Genomic DNA, 19,642 nt, shown 5'->3' on the forward strand with positions numbered 1-19,642 from the left:
ACTCAACAGTTTCATGTGTGTATCAAGAATGGTCCACTACCCAATGGACATCCTGCCAACTTGACACAACTGTGGGAAGCATTGGAATCAACATGGGCCAGCATCCCTGTGGACGCTTTTGACACCTTGTCGAGTCCATGATCCGTGCAACTCAATATTAGGAAGGTGTTTAATGTTTTGTACACTTAGCGTACTTCACTAATAAAATGCATAGTAACCTGATGTTGGAAACATATGGCCTAGCCTAAGCTGACAAATAACTTAGCCTAATTCCACTGTACATTTCCCATTAAAAGCTAACATTAGCCAGCTTTGCAGTATGTTATCATGTGCCCAGATCATCTTCACAGAGGCCACATTTCAGTAGACAATTGTGTGCTCCTTCTGTTGGCAAGATGTCAGACCTTGGACCTTCAATACATTTTCTCCAAGTATCATATCTTTCTAAAATGAAATATGCCTAGATACTGCTAAGGCCAATGGTAACCAACCGGTCATCGTGATTTATTATTGCCACTTTAATAATGTTTACATATCTTTCATTACTCATCTCATATGTATATACTGTATTTTATACGATCATGCCTATGCCGCTCATCCATAGATTCTTATTCCATCCCTTAAATTTGTGTGTATTAGGTAGGTGTTGTGGAATTGTCAGATTACTTGTTGGATCAGGGTAGCCTAGTGGTTAGAGCGTTGGACTAGTAACCGGAAGGTTGCAAGTTCAAACCCCCGAGCTGTCGTTCTGCCCCTGAACAGGCAGTTAACCCAGTCATTGAAAATAAGAATTTGTTCTTAACTGACTTGCCTGGTTAAATAAAGGTAAAAATTTTAAAGATATTACTGCAGTCAGGACTTGAAGCACAATAATTTCGCATTAACATCTGCTAACCATGTGTATGTGACAAATAACATTTGATTGTTGCTCCGAGACATTTACCCTTCACAATTACAGCACTTACAGTTGACCGGGGCAGGACAAATATTTGACTAACTGACTTGTTGGTAAGGTGGTATCCTATGACGGTTCCACGTTGAAAGGCCATTCTACTGCCAACGTCTATAGCACACAACTGTTGTGTGCTCGATTTTATACAACTGTCAGCAAAGGGCGTGGCTGAAATATTCGAATCAATTCCTTTTAAGGGGTGTCCACATACTTTTGTGTAAACAGTGTAGCTATCTAACTAACTTAGGTTAGCTAGCAGATTCCAGCTAACGTTAGCCAATTTAGCTAACTAGCTGGCTTAACAGCTAGCTAGCAAACTAATATTATGTAGCTAGCCAATTGACTACAAAACCTTGCTAACAAATAAGTAAGTACTGTAGTAGCTAGTAAACCTGCCATCAGCAAACAAGCACAGCAGCATTGTCTAATGCTAACATCTAAGACAACAATCATGACAGTGACAGCTGCAGGTTTCTGAACTGACGTTTAGCTAACTAGCTAGGGTGGCTAGCAAAGAAGCTAACCGTAACAAATAATCGTTACCTCCCCAAATCCCGAGCTTGAGTTGTGAGCTGTCAAGGTTTACAACGTAATCCCCTAAAAACCTGTTTAGGACATCTACCACCACGCTTTCGAAGACCATGTTGCTGTTTCGTTCACCTCTCGGTCACCATGTTTACATTCAGTTTTAACGCTTAACTCGCTCGCCCGTCGCTAATAATGACAGCTGGTTGGTCCTGTTTCTTGAAATATCCAACGACGCTCCGTCACATGGACGGTCTTGACGCCATGTGTTTGCGTCAATAGATTATTCTCTTTGGAGTATCCACTGCAAGGTTCACCTTCCTCTTGCCAAAGATTATCGTTACAGTCCGTGACAGAATAGGAACCATAATTATGGTCCATGATTCACATGGAGCCCTAATGAGTGGTGAACAGGTAGAAATTTACGATCATGGCTGGAAAGGTTGCAGCTTTCGTAAAATTAACGTCACGCCTAGGTCACACCTACAGTATTTTGTGGAAAATGGTTCTCAGGCGGCATCATTTGGACATGTGTGCATCAACATTTCAACATACACTTTCTGCTACAATTTCTGTCAAGCTGTAGCAGAAGTTCAATGTTGAATTTGTGTTGCACACATCCAGACGATAATGCATACTTAGCGAGTGTTGTAGGTGGATCGATGAGTCAAGAGTTGTCGGTTCGTGGCAGTTTATGAGAATTAACATATCAGGTTAAGATAAGTAAAAAATTTAATTAGGGAAAGGTTTAGGTAAAATGAAAAACATTTCAACTTTTTAGTTAATTTGACAAAATCTGTATCCATTCTAGCCATGGCCCAAATATGGGTAATTTATATAGAGGACTCATCTTTACGTCTGCCATTATAAGTATGTGACAGCGTTGTGTGTGATTGATTAAGACTAAAGCCGTGGACTTCAGAGATCAGGTTGCTTTAATGTATCAGAGTTCTCTCCTGCATCCAAAAGAATAGACAAAACATTTGTAGAGCACAAATGTTCTGCCAAACTTTGCCTCTCTCCAAGTGCATCAATTATTTTAAAATACAAAAGTGAGAACAGCCTCTCCTTATAATGCATCAACACAACGCTCATTTTACATATAGTGAGGGAAAAAATATTTGAGCCTAACCTCAGCTCGTGTACCTGTATAAAAGACACTTGGGAGCCAGAAATGTTTCTGATTGAGAGGGGGTCAAATACTTATTTCCCTCATTAAAATGCAAATCAATTTATACCATTTGACACAAGTTTTTCTGTTTTTTTTTGTTATTCTGTTTCTCACTGTTCAAATAAACCTACCATTAAAATTATAGACAGATCATTTCTTTGTCAGTGGGCAAACGTACAAAAATCGTCAGGGGATCAAATACTTTCCCCCCCTCACTGTAGATAAAACCACATACCTGCATCCAAAAGAAAAGGCAAAACATTTGTAGAGAACAAATATGTTCTGCCAATCGTCGCTTCTCTCTACAACATAGACGCACAATACACAATAGCTACAATAACACATACAGTACCTTAGCTAGCTCGTAACCACATGTTGAATTCAGAATGTTAATATCATCCTAACAAGTACAATTACAATAGCATCTTTACAATACCATCCACTTATGAGTAAACTCTAAATATACAACATTATTCATGACTCTGTACTTAAAGGAATCTAACTTTCCTGAACATGACAGAAAAAGTGTGCCTAACTCTCCAAGTGCAATAAAATTATTTGAGCACAAGCACACAGGGCAAAAGGTATGCGCTCCCCTATTTCCCAGGATGCAGGTGTGGCCGATGTGAAATGGCTAGCTAGTTAGTGGTGGTGCGTGCTAATAGTGTTTCAGTCGGTGACGTCACTCGCTCTGAGAACTCAAAGTAGTTGTTCCCCTTGTGGCGCGATGGGTAACGATGCTTTGTGAGTGACTGTGGTTGATGTGTGCAGAGGGTCCCTGGTTCGAGCCCAAGTTGGGGCGAGGAGAGGGACGGAAGCTATAATGTTACACAGGCATGCATAATAACAAATCAACATGCTATATTAATATATGAACCTGTTGAAAGTCACAAAGTATTTTAATAACTGTTACATATGCACCACACAGAACGCACTGCAACTTCCTCTGCAACTCAATACTGCAAGGCAAACGCAGTGTTCCATTGGAAATGAATGTACTTCTGTTGAACCAAAATGCAATAACGCTGTCGGTGTGATCATCGACATTTGAGGGGCTGAGACCAAGCACTCTCCAATACATTCTCCACCGGGCTGCCATAATCCCAAAGGCGCATTCAACAACTAACCTTGCCCCGGACAATTGTTTGTTAAAGATCCTTACAGGCTTTGGCAATGGCAGCTGGCGTCCAGCGTAGGGCCTCATGAGGTTGGGTCTTAAAGGGAAGGCCTCATCGCCGACGAAGACGTGGGGAACAGGTCCCAGGTCTTCAGCTCCAGGGAGTGATGCAGGTGGTGGAATCTCCAGGGTGCCATCCTGAAGTGCCTGGCCGAAGGCAGAGTCCCGGAGGGTCCCGCCATCACTCCCCTTCCCGTAAGCACCAACATCGACAAAGTGGAAACAGTAGATGGCATCTACTACAGCCAAGAGTACAACTGAATATATACTCTTGTAGTTGTAGAATTGCAAACCTGAGCACGGTGGAGCCTGGATTACTACATGTTTCCCTTCAATGGAGCCAAGACAGTTGTGGAAATTCCTCTCCAGGAACTCGGCAGCGATGGCCCTCCAGTCTTCCTCCTTGGGGACAAGCATGTATGTCCCAAATGGCTTGTGCCACAGAGGGGACAATGCCTGCCACCGTGGACCGTCCAACTCGGAAGCTGAATCCAATGGTCCTGTAGGAGTCCCCTATCGCCAAGAATCTAAAATATAATTCAAAAGAATTATCAATATTGTGTGTAACTTGAATTCCACCCACATATTCTATCTACTCATATAGCTACCTCATTGCTGTTTATTATGCTCTACTAATTAGATTGTAATAATCATCAACCATCATTAACAATGTCTTGAAACTGTACAATTCAGTCTACGACTATATCAATAAACTGTAGTCCAGGCCAACTCTACTCTTAGAAAGAATGGTACTATCTACTTAAAAGGGTTCTCCGGCTGTACCCATAGGAGATCCCTTTTTGGTTCCAGGTAGTACCCCTTTTGGTTCCAAGTAGAACCCTATTGGGTTCCATGTATAACATTTTCCCCAAAGGCTTATACCTGGAACCAAAAATGGTTATCCTATGGGGAAAGCAGAAGGACACTTTTGGAACCTTTTTCTCTAAGAGTGTATGTGAGTCCAATAAGAATGTAATTAATGACTGTAACTGTATTGAACAACAATGCGTCCTGGAGAAGACTAGCCTACCTTCATCAGGGGAGAAGGCACCTCAACTTTCTTTTCATTTGGTGACATTGCATAATTAAAAAAGGATTATAAACTAACTTTGGGAAAGTTATCATCCTAATGATTCTGTAAAAGTACATCTGATATCAAATAGGAACTATTAACTAGAGAGCATTTTAGCTAGCTAGGTTGCACATAAAAACAATGTATCAATCAATTATGGTATCAAATGCTTTAAAAATGTACTAGAATGTAGTTTACCGGAGACAAATCGCCAGGAGTTCAACTGGGCTGATGGACTCCCGGTTGTTGGTATCCATCCGGGCGATCCTGGCTCCAATCATCTGGAGCAGGTGATCAAACTGGCTTCGGTCCAGACGAAAGTAACTTCGGAATTCCTCTCCAAACATTCGTAGCTCTTGAATGAGACCGTGGAACTCCCCTGCCTGCTTTCGGGACTTTAACCGTCTCTGGGAACACACAGACCTGCGCTTTCGGCGGGTCTGGTCACGACTCAACGGCGCGATCAAGACAACCTTCTACAACGTTGGTCTCATTGTTGAAAGAGCCTACTCTATCTTGACTATGTATTATTGCATTTCCCGCCAAAACTGCATTTGAGGGAAATTATATTATAGTCTCTCACAATTAATTTATGGATGTCATCAAATAAATAATATCCTTGGCAAATAAATGAATAAAAACATGTAAAGAAATTCTCCAGTCAAACTGTTTTTATTATGTAAATCACACATTTTGTTTACTGGATATGTGTGCAACAAAAATTCAACATTCACATTTTGCTACTTTCTGTCAAGTCTACACATGCAATTTGATGCATACGTTCGACCACACAGAACGCACTGCAACTACCTCTGCAACGCAATGCTCCATTGGAAATGAATGTACTTCTTGTACTACTTGAATCGGAAAACAAAAAATACAGTCGGTGTGTTCGAAGCGTCAGGCAATGAGGCTACAACCAAGGGCCCAGTGTTCCGGCCCAGAAGCATGGTTTCGACTTCTCCTACAGGTTTGCTTCGGTACCGCAGTTTAACTGATACCCGGCCCAGAAAGACAATTTCCCTAGACGGCCACATAGAGAAATCAGACTAGAAAATTCATCGTAAGACTTTTTAGTAATCACCATTGTGCACAAAACATCAATTGAATTACTCAAATAATTGTCGCTGAGGCCAATTTTGTTTTACATCACTCACAAGGAAGATATAAAATGTTTATATCCAATTTGTAAGTCGCTCTGGATAAGAGCGTCTGCTAAATGACTTAAATGTAAAATGTAAATATCTACCATGTTTTTTGGATGACCTGATGATGTCGCTGCTGCTCCCGGTGCACATTTTGAGTGCTACTGCGCATTTGATGTTGGTTCATATAAATCGGATGCAACTCGGACATAGACGGTCCACGAATCGGCATATACAAATATGAGTAGATAAGCTTGAAAACAACTGTTGGACATCTTGGATGCAGTCTCCAGTTATTATACCTCAGTGGCTACAACCCATAGGAGTCCCGACCCAGTTGAATACTTTGACCACTTTAAAATGGTGGAAACATGGTGGCCACTAGAGGTCTCCACCATTCTCTACTATGGGGTAACTGTGTATGTGGAGTGTCTGAAAGTGGGCGTTGCGAAACAAGTGGGAGGATCAACACCAGTGGGTGTGTCAAGTCGAAACCTAACAGCCAATTGGGGAGATCTGTTGCCACTCAAGACTGTTTTGCGTGGCTACTTCCTGCTTCCTTGTAGCATTTTAGCTGAACCAGTTAGGCAGGTTAAGATAATTAACATGGCAGGTTAGGAGAATAAATGTAGCAGCTTAGTATAATTATCATGATAGGTTAGGATAAATCATTTAGCAGGTCAGGATGATTAACGTGGCAGGTCAGGATAACTAACATAGCAGGTTAGGAGAATTAATGTGGCAGGTTAGGAGAATTAACGTGGTGTCACGCCCTGACCTTAGTTATCGTTGTTTTCTTTATTATTTTGTTTAGGTCAGGGTGTGACGAGGGTGGTATGTGTGTTTTTTACTTGTCTGGGTTTTTTTGTACAGCTATGGGGTTTTGGTTTGTCTAGGTATATATAGGTCTAAGGTGGCCTGAATTGGTTCCCAATCAGAAGCAGCTGTTTGTCGTTGTCTCTGATTGGGGATCCTATTTAGGTTTCCATGTTGGTTTTGTGGGTTATTGTCTATGTGTAGTTGCATGTCAGCACTTGTTGGGCTATGTGCAGTGATCTGTGAGCTGCTGTGACAGCTGGTGATGGAGATATGAGTCTCCAGCTTCAGTGATTTTTGCAGTTCGTTCCAGTCATTGGCAGCAGAGAACTGGAAGGAAAGGCGGCCAAAGTAGGAATTGGCTTTGGGGGTAACTAGTTAGATATACCTGCTGGAGCGCGTGCTATGGGTGGGTGCTGCTGAGACAAGGTGGGGCTTTACCTAGCAGAGACTTGTAGATGACCTGGAGCCAGTGGGTTTGGCAACGAGTATGAAGCGAGGGCCAGCCAACAAAATCGTACAGGTCGCAATGGTGGGTAGTATATGGGGCTTTGGTGTAAAACGGATGGCACTGTGATAGACTGCATCCAATTTGTTGAGTAGAGTGTTGGAGGCTATTTTGTAAATGTCATCGATGAAGTCGAGGATCGGTAGAATGGTCAGTTTTATGAGGGTATGTTTGGCAGCATGAGTGAAGGATGCTTTGTTGCGATATAGGAAGCCGATTCTAGATTTCATTTTGGATTGGAGATGCTTAAAATGAGTCTGGAAGGAGAGTTTACAGTCTAACCAGACACCTAGGTATTTGTAGTTGTCCACGTATTCTAAGTCAGAGCCATCCAGAGTAGTGCTGCTGGACGGGCGAGCCGGTGCGGGCAGTGATCGGTTGAATAGCATGCATTTAGTTTTACTTGCATTTAAGAGCAGTTGGCCACGGAAAGAGAGTTGTAAGGCATTGAAGCTCGATTGGAGGTCAGTTAACACAGTGTCCAAAGAGGGGCCTGAAGTATACAGAATGGTGTCGTCTGCGTAGAGGTGTATCAGAGAATCACCAGCAGCAAGAGCAACATCATTGATGTATACAGAGAAGAGAGTCGGCCCGAGGATTGAACCCTGTGGCACCCCCATAGAAACTGCCAGATGTTCAGACAACAGGCCCTCCGATTTGACACACTGAACTCTATCAGAGAAGTAGTTGGTGAACCAGGTGTGGCAGTCATTTGAGAAACCAAGGCTGTTGAGTCTTCCGATAAGAATGTGGTGATTGACCGAGTCGAAAGCCTTGCTTAGGTCGATGAATACGGCTGCACAGTAATGTCTCTTATCGATGGCGGTTATGATATCGTTTAGGACCTTGAGCGTGGCTGAGGTGCACCCATGACCAGCTCTGAAACCAGATTGCATAGCGAAGAAGGTGCGGTGGGATTCAAAATGGTCGGTAATCTGTTTGCTAACTTGGCTTTCGAAGACCTTAGGAAGGCATGGTAGGGTAGATATAGGTCTGTAGCAGTTTGGGTCTAGAGTGCCTCTCCCTTTTGAAGAGGGGGATGATCATGGCAGCTTTCCAATCTTTGGGAATCTCAGAAAGAGAGGTTGAACAGGCTAGTAATAGGGGTTGCAACAATTTTGGCAGATCATTTTCGAAATAGAGGGTCCAGTTTGTCTAGCCCGGCTGATTTGTGGGGGTCCAGATTTTGCAGCTCTTTCAGAACATCCGCTATCTGGATTTGGGTGAAGGAGAAATGGCGGAGGCTTGGGTGAGTTGCTGTGCGGGGTGCCGGGCAGTTGACCGGGGTAGGGGTAGCCAGGTAGAAAGCATGGCCAGCCGTAGAAAAATGCTTTTTGAAATTCAAGTGGATTTATCGGTGGTGACAATGTTTCCTATCCTCAGTGCAGTGGGCAGCTGGGAGGAGGTGCTCTTATTCTCCATGGACTTTACAGTGTCCCAGAACTTTTTTGAGTTTGTGCTGCTTGAAAAAGCTAGCCTCAGCTTTCCTAACTGCCTGTGTATATTGGTTCCTAACTTCCCTGAAAAACTGGTATACCAGTAGAGGTACAGTGCCTTGCGAAAGTATTCGGCCCCCTTGAACTTTGCGACCTTTTGCCACATTTCAGGCTTCAAACATAAAGATATAAAACTGTATTTTTTTGTGAAGAATCAACAACAAGTGGGACACAATCATGAAGTGGAACAACATTTATTGGATATTTCAAAGTTTTTTAACAAATCAAAAACTGAAAAATTGGGCGTGCAAAATTATTCAGCCCCTTTACTTTCAGTGCAGCAAACTCTCTCCAGAAGTTCAGTGAGGATCTCTGAATTATCCAATGTTGACCTAAATGACTAATGATGATAAATACAATCCACCTGTGTGTAATCAAGTCTCCGTATAAATGCACCTGCACTGTGATATTCTCAGAGGTCCGTTAAAAGCGCAGAGAGCATCATGAAGAACAAGGAACACACCAGGCAGGTCCGAGATACTGTTGTGAAGAAGTTTAAAGCCGGATTTGGATACAAAAAGATTTCCCAAGCTTTAAACATCCCAAGGAGCACTGTGCAAGCGGTAATATTGAAATGGAAAGAGTATCAGACCACTGCAAATCTACCAAGACCTGGCCGTCCCTCTAAACTTTCAGCTCATACAAGGAGAAGACTGATCAGAGATGCAGCCAAGAGGCCCATGATCACTCTGGATGAACTGCAGAGATCTACAGCTGAGGTGGGAGACTCTGTCCATAGGACAACAATCAGTCGTATATTGCACAAATCTGGCCTTTATGGAAGAGTGGCAAGAAGAAAGCCATTTCTTAAAGATATCCATAAAAAGTGTTGTTTAAAGTTTGCCACAAGCCACCTGGGAGACACACCAAACATGTGGAAGAAGGTGCTCTGGTCAGATGAAACCAAAATGGAACTTTTTGGCAACAATGCAAAACGTTATGTTTGGCGTAAAAGCAACACAGCTCATCACCCTGAATACACCATCCCCACTGTCAAACATGGTGGTGGCAGCATCATGGTTTGGGCCTGCTTTTCTTCAGCAGGGACAGGGAAGATGGTTAAAATTGATGGGAAGATGGATGGAGCCAAATACAGGACCATTCTGGAAGAAAGCCTGATGGAGTCTGCAAAAGACCTGAGACTGGGACGGAGATTTGTCTTCCAACAAGACAATGATCCAAAACATAAAGCAAAATCTACAATGGAATGGTTCAAAAATAAACATATCCAGGTGTTAGAATGGCCAAGTCAAAGTCCAGACCTGAATCCAATCGAGAATCTGTGGAAAGAACTGAAAACTGCTGTTCACAAATGCTCTCCATCCAACCTCACTGAGCTCGAGCTGTTTTGCAAGGAGGAATGGGAAAAAAATTCAGTTCTCGATGTGTAAAACTGATAGAGACATACCCCAAGCGACTTACAGCTGTAATCGCAGCAAAAGGTGGCGCTACAAAGTATTAATTTAAGGGGGCTGAATAATTTTGCACGCCCAATTTTTCAGTTTTTGATTTGTTAAAAAAGTTTGAAATATCCAATAAATGTCGTTCCACTTCATGATTGTGTCCCACTTGTTGATTCTTCACAAAGAAATACTGTTTTATATCTTTATGTTTGAAGCCTGGAATGTGGTAAAAGGTCGCAAAGTTCAAGGGGGCCGAATACCTTCGCAAGGCACTGTATATGTATATACAGTGGGGCAAAAAAGTATTTAGTCAGCCACCAATTGTGCAAGTTCTCCCACTTAAAAAGATGAGAGAGGCCTGTAATTTTCATCATAGGTACACGTTAACTATGACAGACAAAATGACAAAAAGAAATCCAGAAAATCACATTGTAGGATTTTTTTATTAATTTATTTGCAAATTATGGTGGAAAATAAGTATTTGGTCAATAACAAAAGTTTATCTCAATACTTTGTTATATACCATTTGTTGGAAATGACTGAGGTCAAACGATTTCTGTAAGTCTTCACAAAGTTTTCACACACTGTTGCTGGTATTTTGTCCCATTCCTCCATGCAGATCTCCTCTGCTTAGGCCACTCCAGGACCTTGAAATGCTTCTTACGAAGCCACTCCTTCTGTTATGCTGGTGAATGAGGACCCAAAAGCGACTTAACAGAAACAGAGTCTTTATTCCAGTCTTTAACAAAAACGATAATCCTGGAAATTATCTCAGGAAAATACAAACAGGAAAACTGAAATCCTCTCGTCAGTAGAGAGAACGACTGGAGACGCGACCACAGACTGCAGGTCGCTTTGGGAAGGCACAGGCCGTAGCTGACATAGACAACTGCTCACACGCAGCATCTGAAGAAGTCAAAAACACGACGGAACAAGAACGCAGCACAGCAAACATCAAACAATGATCCGACAAGGACAGAAGCGGAAAACAGAGGGAGAAATAGGGACTCTAATCAGAGGGCAAAATAGGGGACAGGTGTGAAAGAGTAAATGAGGTAGTTAGGAGAATGAGGAACAGCTGGGAGCAGGAACGGAACGATAGAGAGAGAGAGAGAGAGAGAGAGAGGGAGAGAGGGAGGGGGAGAGAGAGGGATAGAAAGAGGGAAAGAACCTAATAAGACCAGCAGGGGGAAACGAACAGAAGGGAAAGCACAAGGACAAGACAATATATGACAAAACATGACAGTACCCCCCCACTCACCGAGCGCCTCCTGGCGCACTCGAGGAGGAACCCTGGCGGCAACGGAGGAAATCATAGATCAACAAACGGTCCAGCACGTCCCGAGAAAGAACCCAACTCCTCTCCTCAGGACCGTAACGGGAGACGATGAAGAGGGAATCTAGGGCTATTACTCTTATAAAAATGAGACACGGGTAGAGAACTGTAAGCGTGTGAGCAATCAGGACCAAACAGGCCAGGAGAGTAACAACTAGGGACAGACTGAGACACAGCAAGGCTAAGACCAGGAACAGGAGAGAGGCGGTGGCTGTGGACAGACTGAGACACAGCAAGTGCAGGAGCAGGACCAGGAGAGATGCGGTGGCAGGGAACAGACTGAGACACAGCAAGGGCAGGAGAGATGCGGTGGCTGGGGGCAGACTGAGACCCAGCAAGACCAGGAGCAGAAGCAGAAAAAAAGTTACCAGACTTATTCTGCGCGCAGTCCGAACAAGCAGCCACGAAACGGCGCGTGTCACGCTCCTGAGTAGGCCACCAAAACCGCTGGCGAATAGAAGCAAGCGTACCCCGAACGCCGGGGTGGCCAGATAACTTGGCAGAGTGAGCCCACTGAAGAACAGCCAGACGAGTAGAGACAGGAACGAAAAGAAGGTTACTAGGACAAGCGCGCGGTGACGGAGTGTGAGTGAGTGCTTGCTTGACCTGTCTCTCAATTCCCCAGACATTCAACCCGACAACACGCCCCTCAGGGAGAATCCCCTCGGGATCGGTAGACGCTACAGAAGAACTGAAGAGACGGGATAAAGCATGAGGCTTGGTGTTCTTAGTACCCGGGCGATAAGAAATCACGAACTCGAAACGAGCGAAAAACAACGCCCAACGAGCTTGACGCGCATTGAGTCGTTTGGCAGAACGGATGTACTCAAGGTTCTTTTGGTCAGTCCAAACGACAAAAGGAACGGTCGCCCCCTCCAACCACTGTCGCCATTCGCCTAAGGCTAAACGGATGGCGAGCAGTTCGCGGTTAGCCACATCATAGTTACGTTCCGACGGCGACAGGTGATGAGAACAATACGCGCAAGGGTGGACCCCATCGTCAGTATGGGAGCGCTGGGACAGAATGGCTCCCACGCCCACCCCCGACGCGTCTACCTCGACAATGAACTGTTTAGTGACGTCAGGTGCAACAAGGATAGGAGCGGATGCCAAACGCTTCTTGAGGAGATCAGTACAACAATCATACGACCGGTGAGGAGGGAGGGAGGTGGCTCTAGACCGACTGAAGACCGTGCGCAGATCATGATATTCCTCCGGCCCTCCTGTCAAATCACCAGGTTCCTCCTGTGAAGAGGGAGCAGAAGAAACAGGAGGAATAGCAGACATTAAACATTTCACATGACAAGAAACGTTCCAGGAAAGGATAGAATTACTAGACCAATCAAAAGAAGGATTATGACACACTAGCCAGGGATGACCCAAAACAACAGGTGTAAAAGGTGAACAAAAAATCAAAAAAGAAATGGTCTCACTATGGTTACCAGATACTGTGAGGGTTAAAGGTAGTGTTTCACATAATATACTGGGGAGAGGACTACCATCCAAGGCGAACATGACCGTGGGCTCCCTAACTGTCTGAGAGGAATGTCATGTTCCCGAGCCCAGGCTTCGTCCATAAAACAGCCCTCCGCCCCAGAGTCTATTAATGCACTGCAGGAAGCTGCCGATCCGGTCCAGCGTAGATGGACCGGCAAGGTAGTACAGGTACTTGACGGAGAGTACAGTGTAGTAGCGCTTATCAGTCGCCCTCCGCTTACTGATGAGCTCTGGCCTTTAACTGGACATGAAATGACAAAATGACCAGCGGAACCGCAATAGAGACAGAGGCGGTTGGTGATTCTCCGTTCCCTCTCCTTAGTCGAGATGCGAATACCCCCCAGCTGCATGGGCTCAACACCTGAGTCAGTGGGGAAAGATGGTAGTGTCGGGGAGAGGGGGGACACAGTTAACGCGAGCTCTCTTCTATGAGCTCGGTGACGAAGATCTACCCGTCGTTCAATGCGAATAGCGAGTTCAATCAAAGAATCCACGCTGGATGGAACCTCCCGGGAGAGAATCTCATCCTTAACCTTAGCGTGGAGTCCCTCCAGAAAACGAGCGAGCAACGCCTGCTCGTTCCAGTTACTGGAGGCAGCAAGAGTGCGAAACTCTATAGAGTAATCCATTATGGATCGATTACCTTGACATAGGGAAGACAGGGACCAGGAAGCTTCTTTCCCAAAAACGGAACGATCAAAAACCCGTATCATCTCCTCTTTAAAGTTCAGATAATCGTTAGTACACTCAGCCCTTGCCTCCCAGATAGCTGTGCCCCACTCCCGAGCCCGGCCAGTAAGGAGTGATATGACGTAGGCGATCCGAGCTCTCTCTCTTGAGTATGTGTTGGGCTGGAGAGAGAACACAATATCACACTGGGTGAGAAAGGAGCGGCACTCAGTGGGCTGCCCAGAGTAACATGGTGGGTTATTAACCCTAGGTTCCGGAGACTCGGAAGACCAGGAAGTAGCTGGTGGCACGAGACGAAGACTCTGAAACTGTCCTGAGAGGTCGGAGACCTGAGCGGCCAGGGTCTCAACGGCATGACAAGCAGCAGACAATTCCTGCTCGTGTCTGCCGAGCATCGCTCCCTGGAACTCGACAGTAGAGTAGAGAGAATCCGTAGTCGCTGGGTCCATTCTTGGTCGGATCATTCTGTTATGCTGGTGAATGAGGACCCAAAAGCGACTTAACAGAAACAGAGTCTTTATTCCAGTCTTTAACAAAAACGATAATCCTGGAAATTATCTCAGGAAAATACAAACAGGAAAACTGAAATCCTCTCGTCAGTAGAGAGGAACGACTGGAGACGCGACCACAGACTGCAGGTCGCTTCGGGAAGGCACAGGCCGTAGCTGACATAGACAACTGCTCACACGCAGCATCTGAAGAAGGCAAAAACACGACGGAACAAGAACGCAGCACAGCAAACATCAAACAATGATCCGACAAGGACAGAAGCGGAAAACAGAGGGAGAAATAGGGACTCTAATCAGATGGCAAAATAGGGGACAGGTGTGAAAGAGTAAATGAGGTAGTTGGGAGAATGAGGAACAGCTGGGAGCAGGAACGGAATGATAGAGAGAGAGAGAGAGAGAGAGGGAGGGGGAGAGAGAGGGATAGAAAGAGGGAAAGAACCTAATAAGACCAGCAGGGGGAAACGAACAGAAGGGAAAGCACAAGGACAAGACAATATATGACAAAACATGACACCTTCGTTGCCCGGGCAGTGTGTTTGGGATCATTGTCATGCTGAAAGACCCAGCCACGTTTCATCTTCAATGCCCTTGCTGATGGAAGGAGGTTTTCACTCAAAATCTCACAATACATGGCCCCATTCATTATTTCCTTTACATGGATCAGTTGTCCTGGTCCCTTTGCAGAAAAACAGCCCCAAAGCATGATGTTTCCACCCCCATGCTTCACAGTAGGTATGGTGTTCTTTGGATGCAACTCAGCATTCTTTGTCCTCCAAACACGACGAGTTGAGGTTTTACCAAAAAGTTATATTTTGGTTTCATCTGACCATATGACATTCTCCCAATCATCTTCTGGATCATGCAAATGCTCTCTAGCAAACTTCAGACGGGCCTAGACATGTACTGGCTTAAGCAGGGGGACACGTCTAGCACTGCAGAATTTGAGTCCCTGGCGGCGTAGTGTGTTATTGATGGTAGGCTTTGTTACTTTGGTCCCAGCTCTCTGCAAGTCATTAACTATTTGTTTTTGCTCGCCGTTCTTGTGATCATTTTGACCCCACGGGGTGAGACCTTGTGTGAAGCCCCAGATCGAGGGAGATTATCAGTGGTCTTGTATATCTTCCATTTCCTAATAATTGCTCCCACTGTTGATTTCTTCAAACCAAGCTGCTTACCTATTGCAAATTCAGTCTTCCCAGCCTGGTGCAGGTCTACAATTTTGTTTCTGCTGTCCTTTGACAGCTCTTTGGTCTTAGCCATAGTGGAGTTTGGAGTGTGACTGTTTGAGGTTGTGGACAGGTGTATTTTATACTGATAACAAGTTCAAACAGGCGCCATTAATACAGGTAACGAGTGGAGGACAGAGGAGCCTCTTAAAGAAGAAGTTACAGGTCTGTGAGAGCCAGAAATCTTGCTTGTTTGTAGGTGACCAAATACTTATTTTCCACCATAATTTGTAAATAAATTCATTAAAAATCCTACAATGTGATTTTCTGGATTCCTTTTTCTCATTTTGTCTGTCATAGATGAAATGTACCTATGATGGAAATTAAAGGCCTCTCTCACCTTTTTAAGTGGGAGAACTTGGTGGCTGACTAAATACTTTTTTGCCTCACTGTATATATAAAACTAGCTGCTAATGTGGCTATCATAAAGAACTGCAAATGCCATGATGATCTGGATGAGACTGACGAATTGAGGTAAAGGTAAGAATCTATTGATGAACTATCTAATGTTAGCTAAATGTAGTAATGAATAAATTAGCTAAATTTCTTTACATTTACCTGTTAACAATGGTGCCAGCTAGAGATGGAGCTTGCGGGGATTTGTAGTCTTGCATGGTGCCTACTTTGGTGCTAATTAGCATTTTTGCATCTGAGAGTAAATAGAGCCGAATATATTGATAAAACCCCCCTTGTCCGAGAGAGATTTACATGGTTATCAAAACGTCACCAAAGGGTAAGCCTACAAGAAACACATCCCTTATTTTAAGTGTTCCTAAAATCCCCTATGGGAAAAATGAATGGTGGAAAAACGATTGGAACCATTTCCCTGTTTGACCACTAGGTTTTATGGGTATTATGACACCTCCACTGTGGGGCTCTATTACCGGTGTCACCAACGCAACATAATGAGGAAGGGTTCATTCCTCTACCCAGGCATTGGTGACAAATGCCAGATCTGTGTAGTTATTTTAAGTATCAGCTAACCACAGCATGTTATAGCTTTAAGGAGCAGTTCTCTCTCTGTGGGTCTAACCCCAAGAAGTTCTGGAAAATGGTTGAAGACCTGGAGAATAAACCCTCCTCACAGCTGCCCATTTCCCTTGAAGTTGATGGTGTGGTTTTTATTGACAAGAAGTACATGGCTGAGCTCTTTAACCACCACTTCATTAAGTCAGGATTCCTATTTGACTCAGCCATGCCTCCTTGCCCATCCAACCTTTCCTCATCTCCCACCCCTTCTAATGTGACTAGCCCCGATGCTCCTCCCTCTTTTCCCCCTGCCCCGCAACAAAGTTTCTCACTGCAGGTGGTCACTGAGTCCGAGGTGCTAAAGGAGCTCCTGAAACTTGATCCCAAAAAACCATCTGGGTCAGATGGCTTAGACCCTTTCTTCTTTAAGGTTGCTGCCCATATCATCGCCAAGCCTATCTCCGACCTTTTTAACCTGTCTCTCCTTTCTAGGGAGGTTCCCATTGTTTAGAAGGCAGCCACGGTTCGTCCTTTATTTAAAGGGGGAGATCAAGCTGATCCTAATTGTTATAGGCCTATTTCTAATTTTCCCTGTTCATCAAAAGTGTTGGAAAAACGTGTTGATAATCAACTGACTGACTTTCTTGATATCTACAGTATTCTCTCTGGTATACAATCTGGTTTCCGCTCAGGTTATGGAGGTGTCACTGCAACCTTAAAGGTCCTCAATGATGTCACTGTTGCCCTTGATTCTAAGCAATGTTTTATTGCTCCTATTTTTATTGACTTGGCCAAAGATTTTGATACGGTAGACCATTCCATTCTTGTGGGCAGGCTAAGGAGTATTGTTGTCTTTGAGGGGTCTTTGGCCTGGTTGCTAACTACCTATCTCAAAGAGATCAGTGTATAAAGTCAGAAAATCTGCTGTCTCAGCCACTGCCTGTCACCAAGGGAGTACCCCAAGGATCAATTCTAGGCCCCACGCTCTTCTCAATTTACATCAACAACAGGCAGTAGGAAACTCTCTCATCCATTTATATGCAGATGATACAGTCTTATACTCAGCTGGCACCTCCCCGGATTTTGTGTTAAATGCTCTACAACAAAGTGTTCTTAGTGTCCAACAAACGTTCTCTACCCTTAACCTTGTTCGGAACACTTCCAAAACTAAGGTCATGTGGTTTGGTAAGAAGAATGCCCCTCTCCCCACAGGTGTGATTACAAACCTCTGAGGGTTTAGAGCTTGAGGTAGTCACCTCATACAAGTACTTGAGAGTATGGCTAGATGGTACACTGTCCTTCTCTCAGCACATATCAAAGCTGCAGGCTAAAGTTAAATCTAGACTTGGTTTCCTCTATCGTAGTCGCTCCACTTTCACCCCAGCTGCCAAACTATCCCTGATGATAGTTAGGATGACCATCCTACCCATGCTAGATTATGGAGACATCATTTATAGATCAGCAGGTAAGGGTGCTCTTTAAGGTCCCGAAAGCACACACATCCCAGGGTCGCTCTTCTTTTCAGTTCGCTGCAGCTAACGACTGGAACAAGCTGCAACAAACACTCAAACTGGACAGTTTTATCTCAATCTCTTCATTCAAAGACTCAATCATGGACACTGTTTCTGACAGTTGTTGCTTTTTTGCGTGATGTATTGTTGTCTCTACCTTCTTGCCCTTTGTGCTGTTGTCTGTGCCCAATAATGTTTGTACCATGTTTTGTGCTGCTACCATGTTGTTTTGCTACCATGTTGTGTTGCTACCATGTTGTTGTCATGTTGTGTTGCTACCATGTTGTGTTGTCATGTGTTGCTGCCTTGCTGTGTTGTTGTCTTAGGTCTCTCTTTATGTAGTTGTGTTGTCTCTCTTGTCTTGACGTGTGTTTTGTCTTATGTTTATATTCTATTTTGTAATTTTTTAAAATCCCAGCCCCCGTCCCCGCAGGAGGCCTTTTACCGTTGTGAATAAGAATTTGTTATTAACTGACTTGCCTAGTTAAATAAAGGTTAAATACAAATAAATAAAATAAAAATAGCAATCTGGTGCCTGATGGCACAGTCGCTGACTAGGCACGTTACCATTGGTTGATTCACGCTGTACACTATACATCCGCATCACGCAGTGAAACATAGGAAGTCATTGGGCGCCTTCGAGCGGATCACTTTTATTAAGTTGTTGACCATCGTTGGTCACTGTCTTTCCAAGTCTATTGCATTATGGTTAAAAAAAATATGACTTGCCGACTGCATGAACTTTACAAAAATGATGTGCTCAAAGGTCCTGCAGTTTTTGATGAAGTAACCTTCTAGTCGCTGCAGATGCTTCTCACAAACTGCACCACCTGCATTGTGAGAAGCACTATTTGTCAACCAATCATTTCTTGTTTGACCACTACAAACATGGTAAAATAAGTGACTGAAACAGGGAACCAACTTTGCCCGATTCTAAAACTGGAGGGGACACAATTCAAAAGTGATATTTCAAACCTCTTTCTAACCCACGTGTCAAACCCATTCCACGAAGGGCCGAGTGTCTGTGGGTTTTCGGTCCACCCTTGTTCTTCATTGAGTAGTAAGGAACTCCCCTCACCTGGTTGTCTAGCTCTTATTTGAAAAGAAAAACATGAAACCCTGCAGAAACTCTGCCTTCTGTGGAATGAATTTGACACCCTGCTCTAACCAATGAGTTGTACACATGTTATGTTTCCAGTTTGTGAGTGTGTGATATGGGGGTATAGAATAGTTTATTTCAACATTTATACAGACAAACTTTTCTAACCAATAGCAGCTATGTTGACACTGCCATCCATGTTGATCTGAGCCTTGCTGTTGGAAAACCAATTCAGTGTACGACTTTCGGCTGTGGCAGATGCACCTCCCCAGACTTTACTCGCTGACTCTGTCTACCGTCGGTTTCGTTAAGCTTCCAGCTTGAACACACTCCTTCACTGTCAATGGAAGGAAAGCGAGAGAAGCAGAGTGGGCGGTGGGACCGTTTGGCGACTCGAGCATGAGCGAGGGAGCTGAACGGGACAGGAGAGTGACCAATCACCATAGCTTCCAACCCTTACTGGACTGGCTGACAATGGCTGTTAATACCATAGAAATAGATAGAGGACTCATCTTTATATCTCTGCCATTACAGCGTCTG

The 19,642-nt window shown here is 44.2% G+C and overlaps 1 protein-coding gene across 1 annotated transcript in view; it reads right to left on the bottom strand.

The window, feature by feature from the left end:
• LOC124036065 (vacuolar protein sorting-associated protein 13A-like) overlaps positions 1–1,861 on the bottom strand; it is a 54,601-nt gene extending 52,740 nt beyond the window's left edge. The window contains exon 1 of the mRNA XM_046350187.1: positions 1,496–1,861. Coding sequence (XP_046206143.1) covers positions 1,496–1,595 — 100 coding nt within the window. The 5' untranslated portion in view covers positions 1,596–1,861. The remainder of the gene's footprint in view (positions 1–1,495) is intronic.
• Positions 1,862–19,642: the final 17,781 nt, after the last annotated feature.

The sequence above is a fragment of the Oncorhynchus gorbuscha genome, linkage group LG05 (genome assembly GCF_021184085.1).
Source record: "Oncorhynchus gorbuscha isolate QuinsamMale2020 ecotype Even-year linkage group LG05, OgorEven_v1.0, whole genome shotgun sequence".
NCBI lineage: Eukaryota > Metazoa > Chordata > Actinopteri > Salmoniformes > Salmonidae > Oncorhynchus > Oncorhynchus gorbuscha.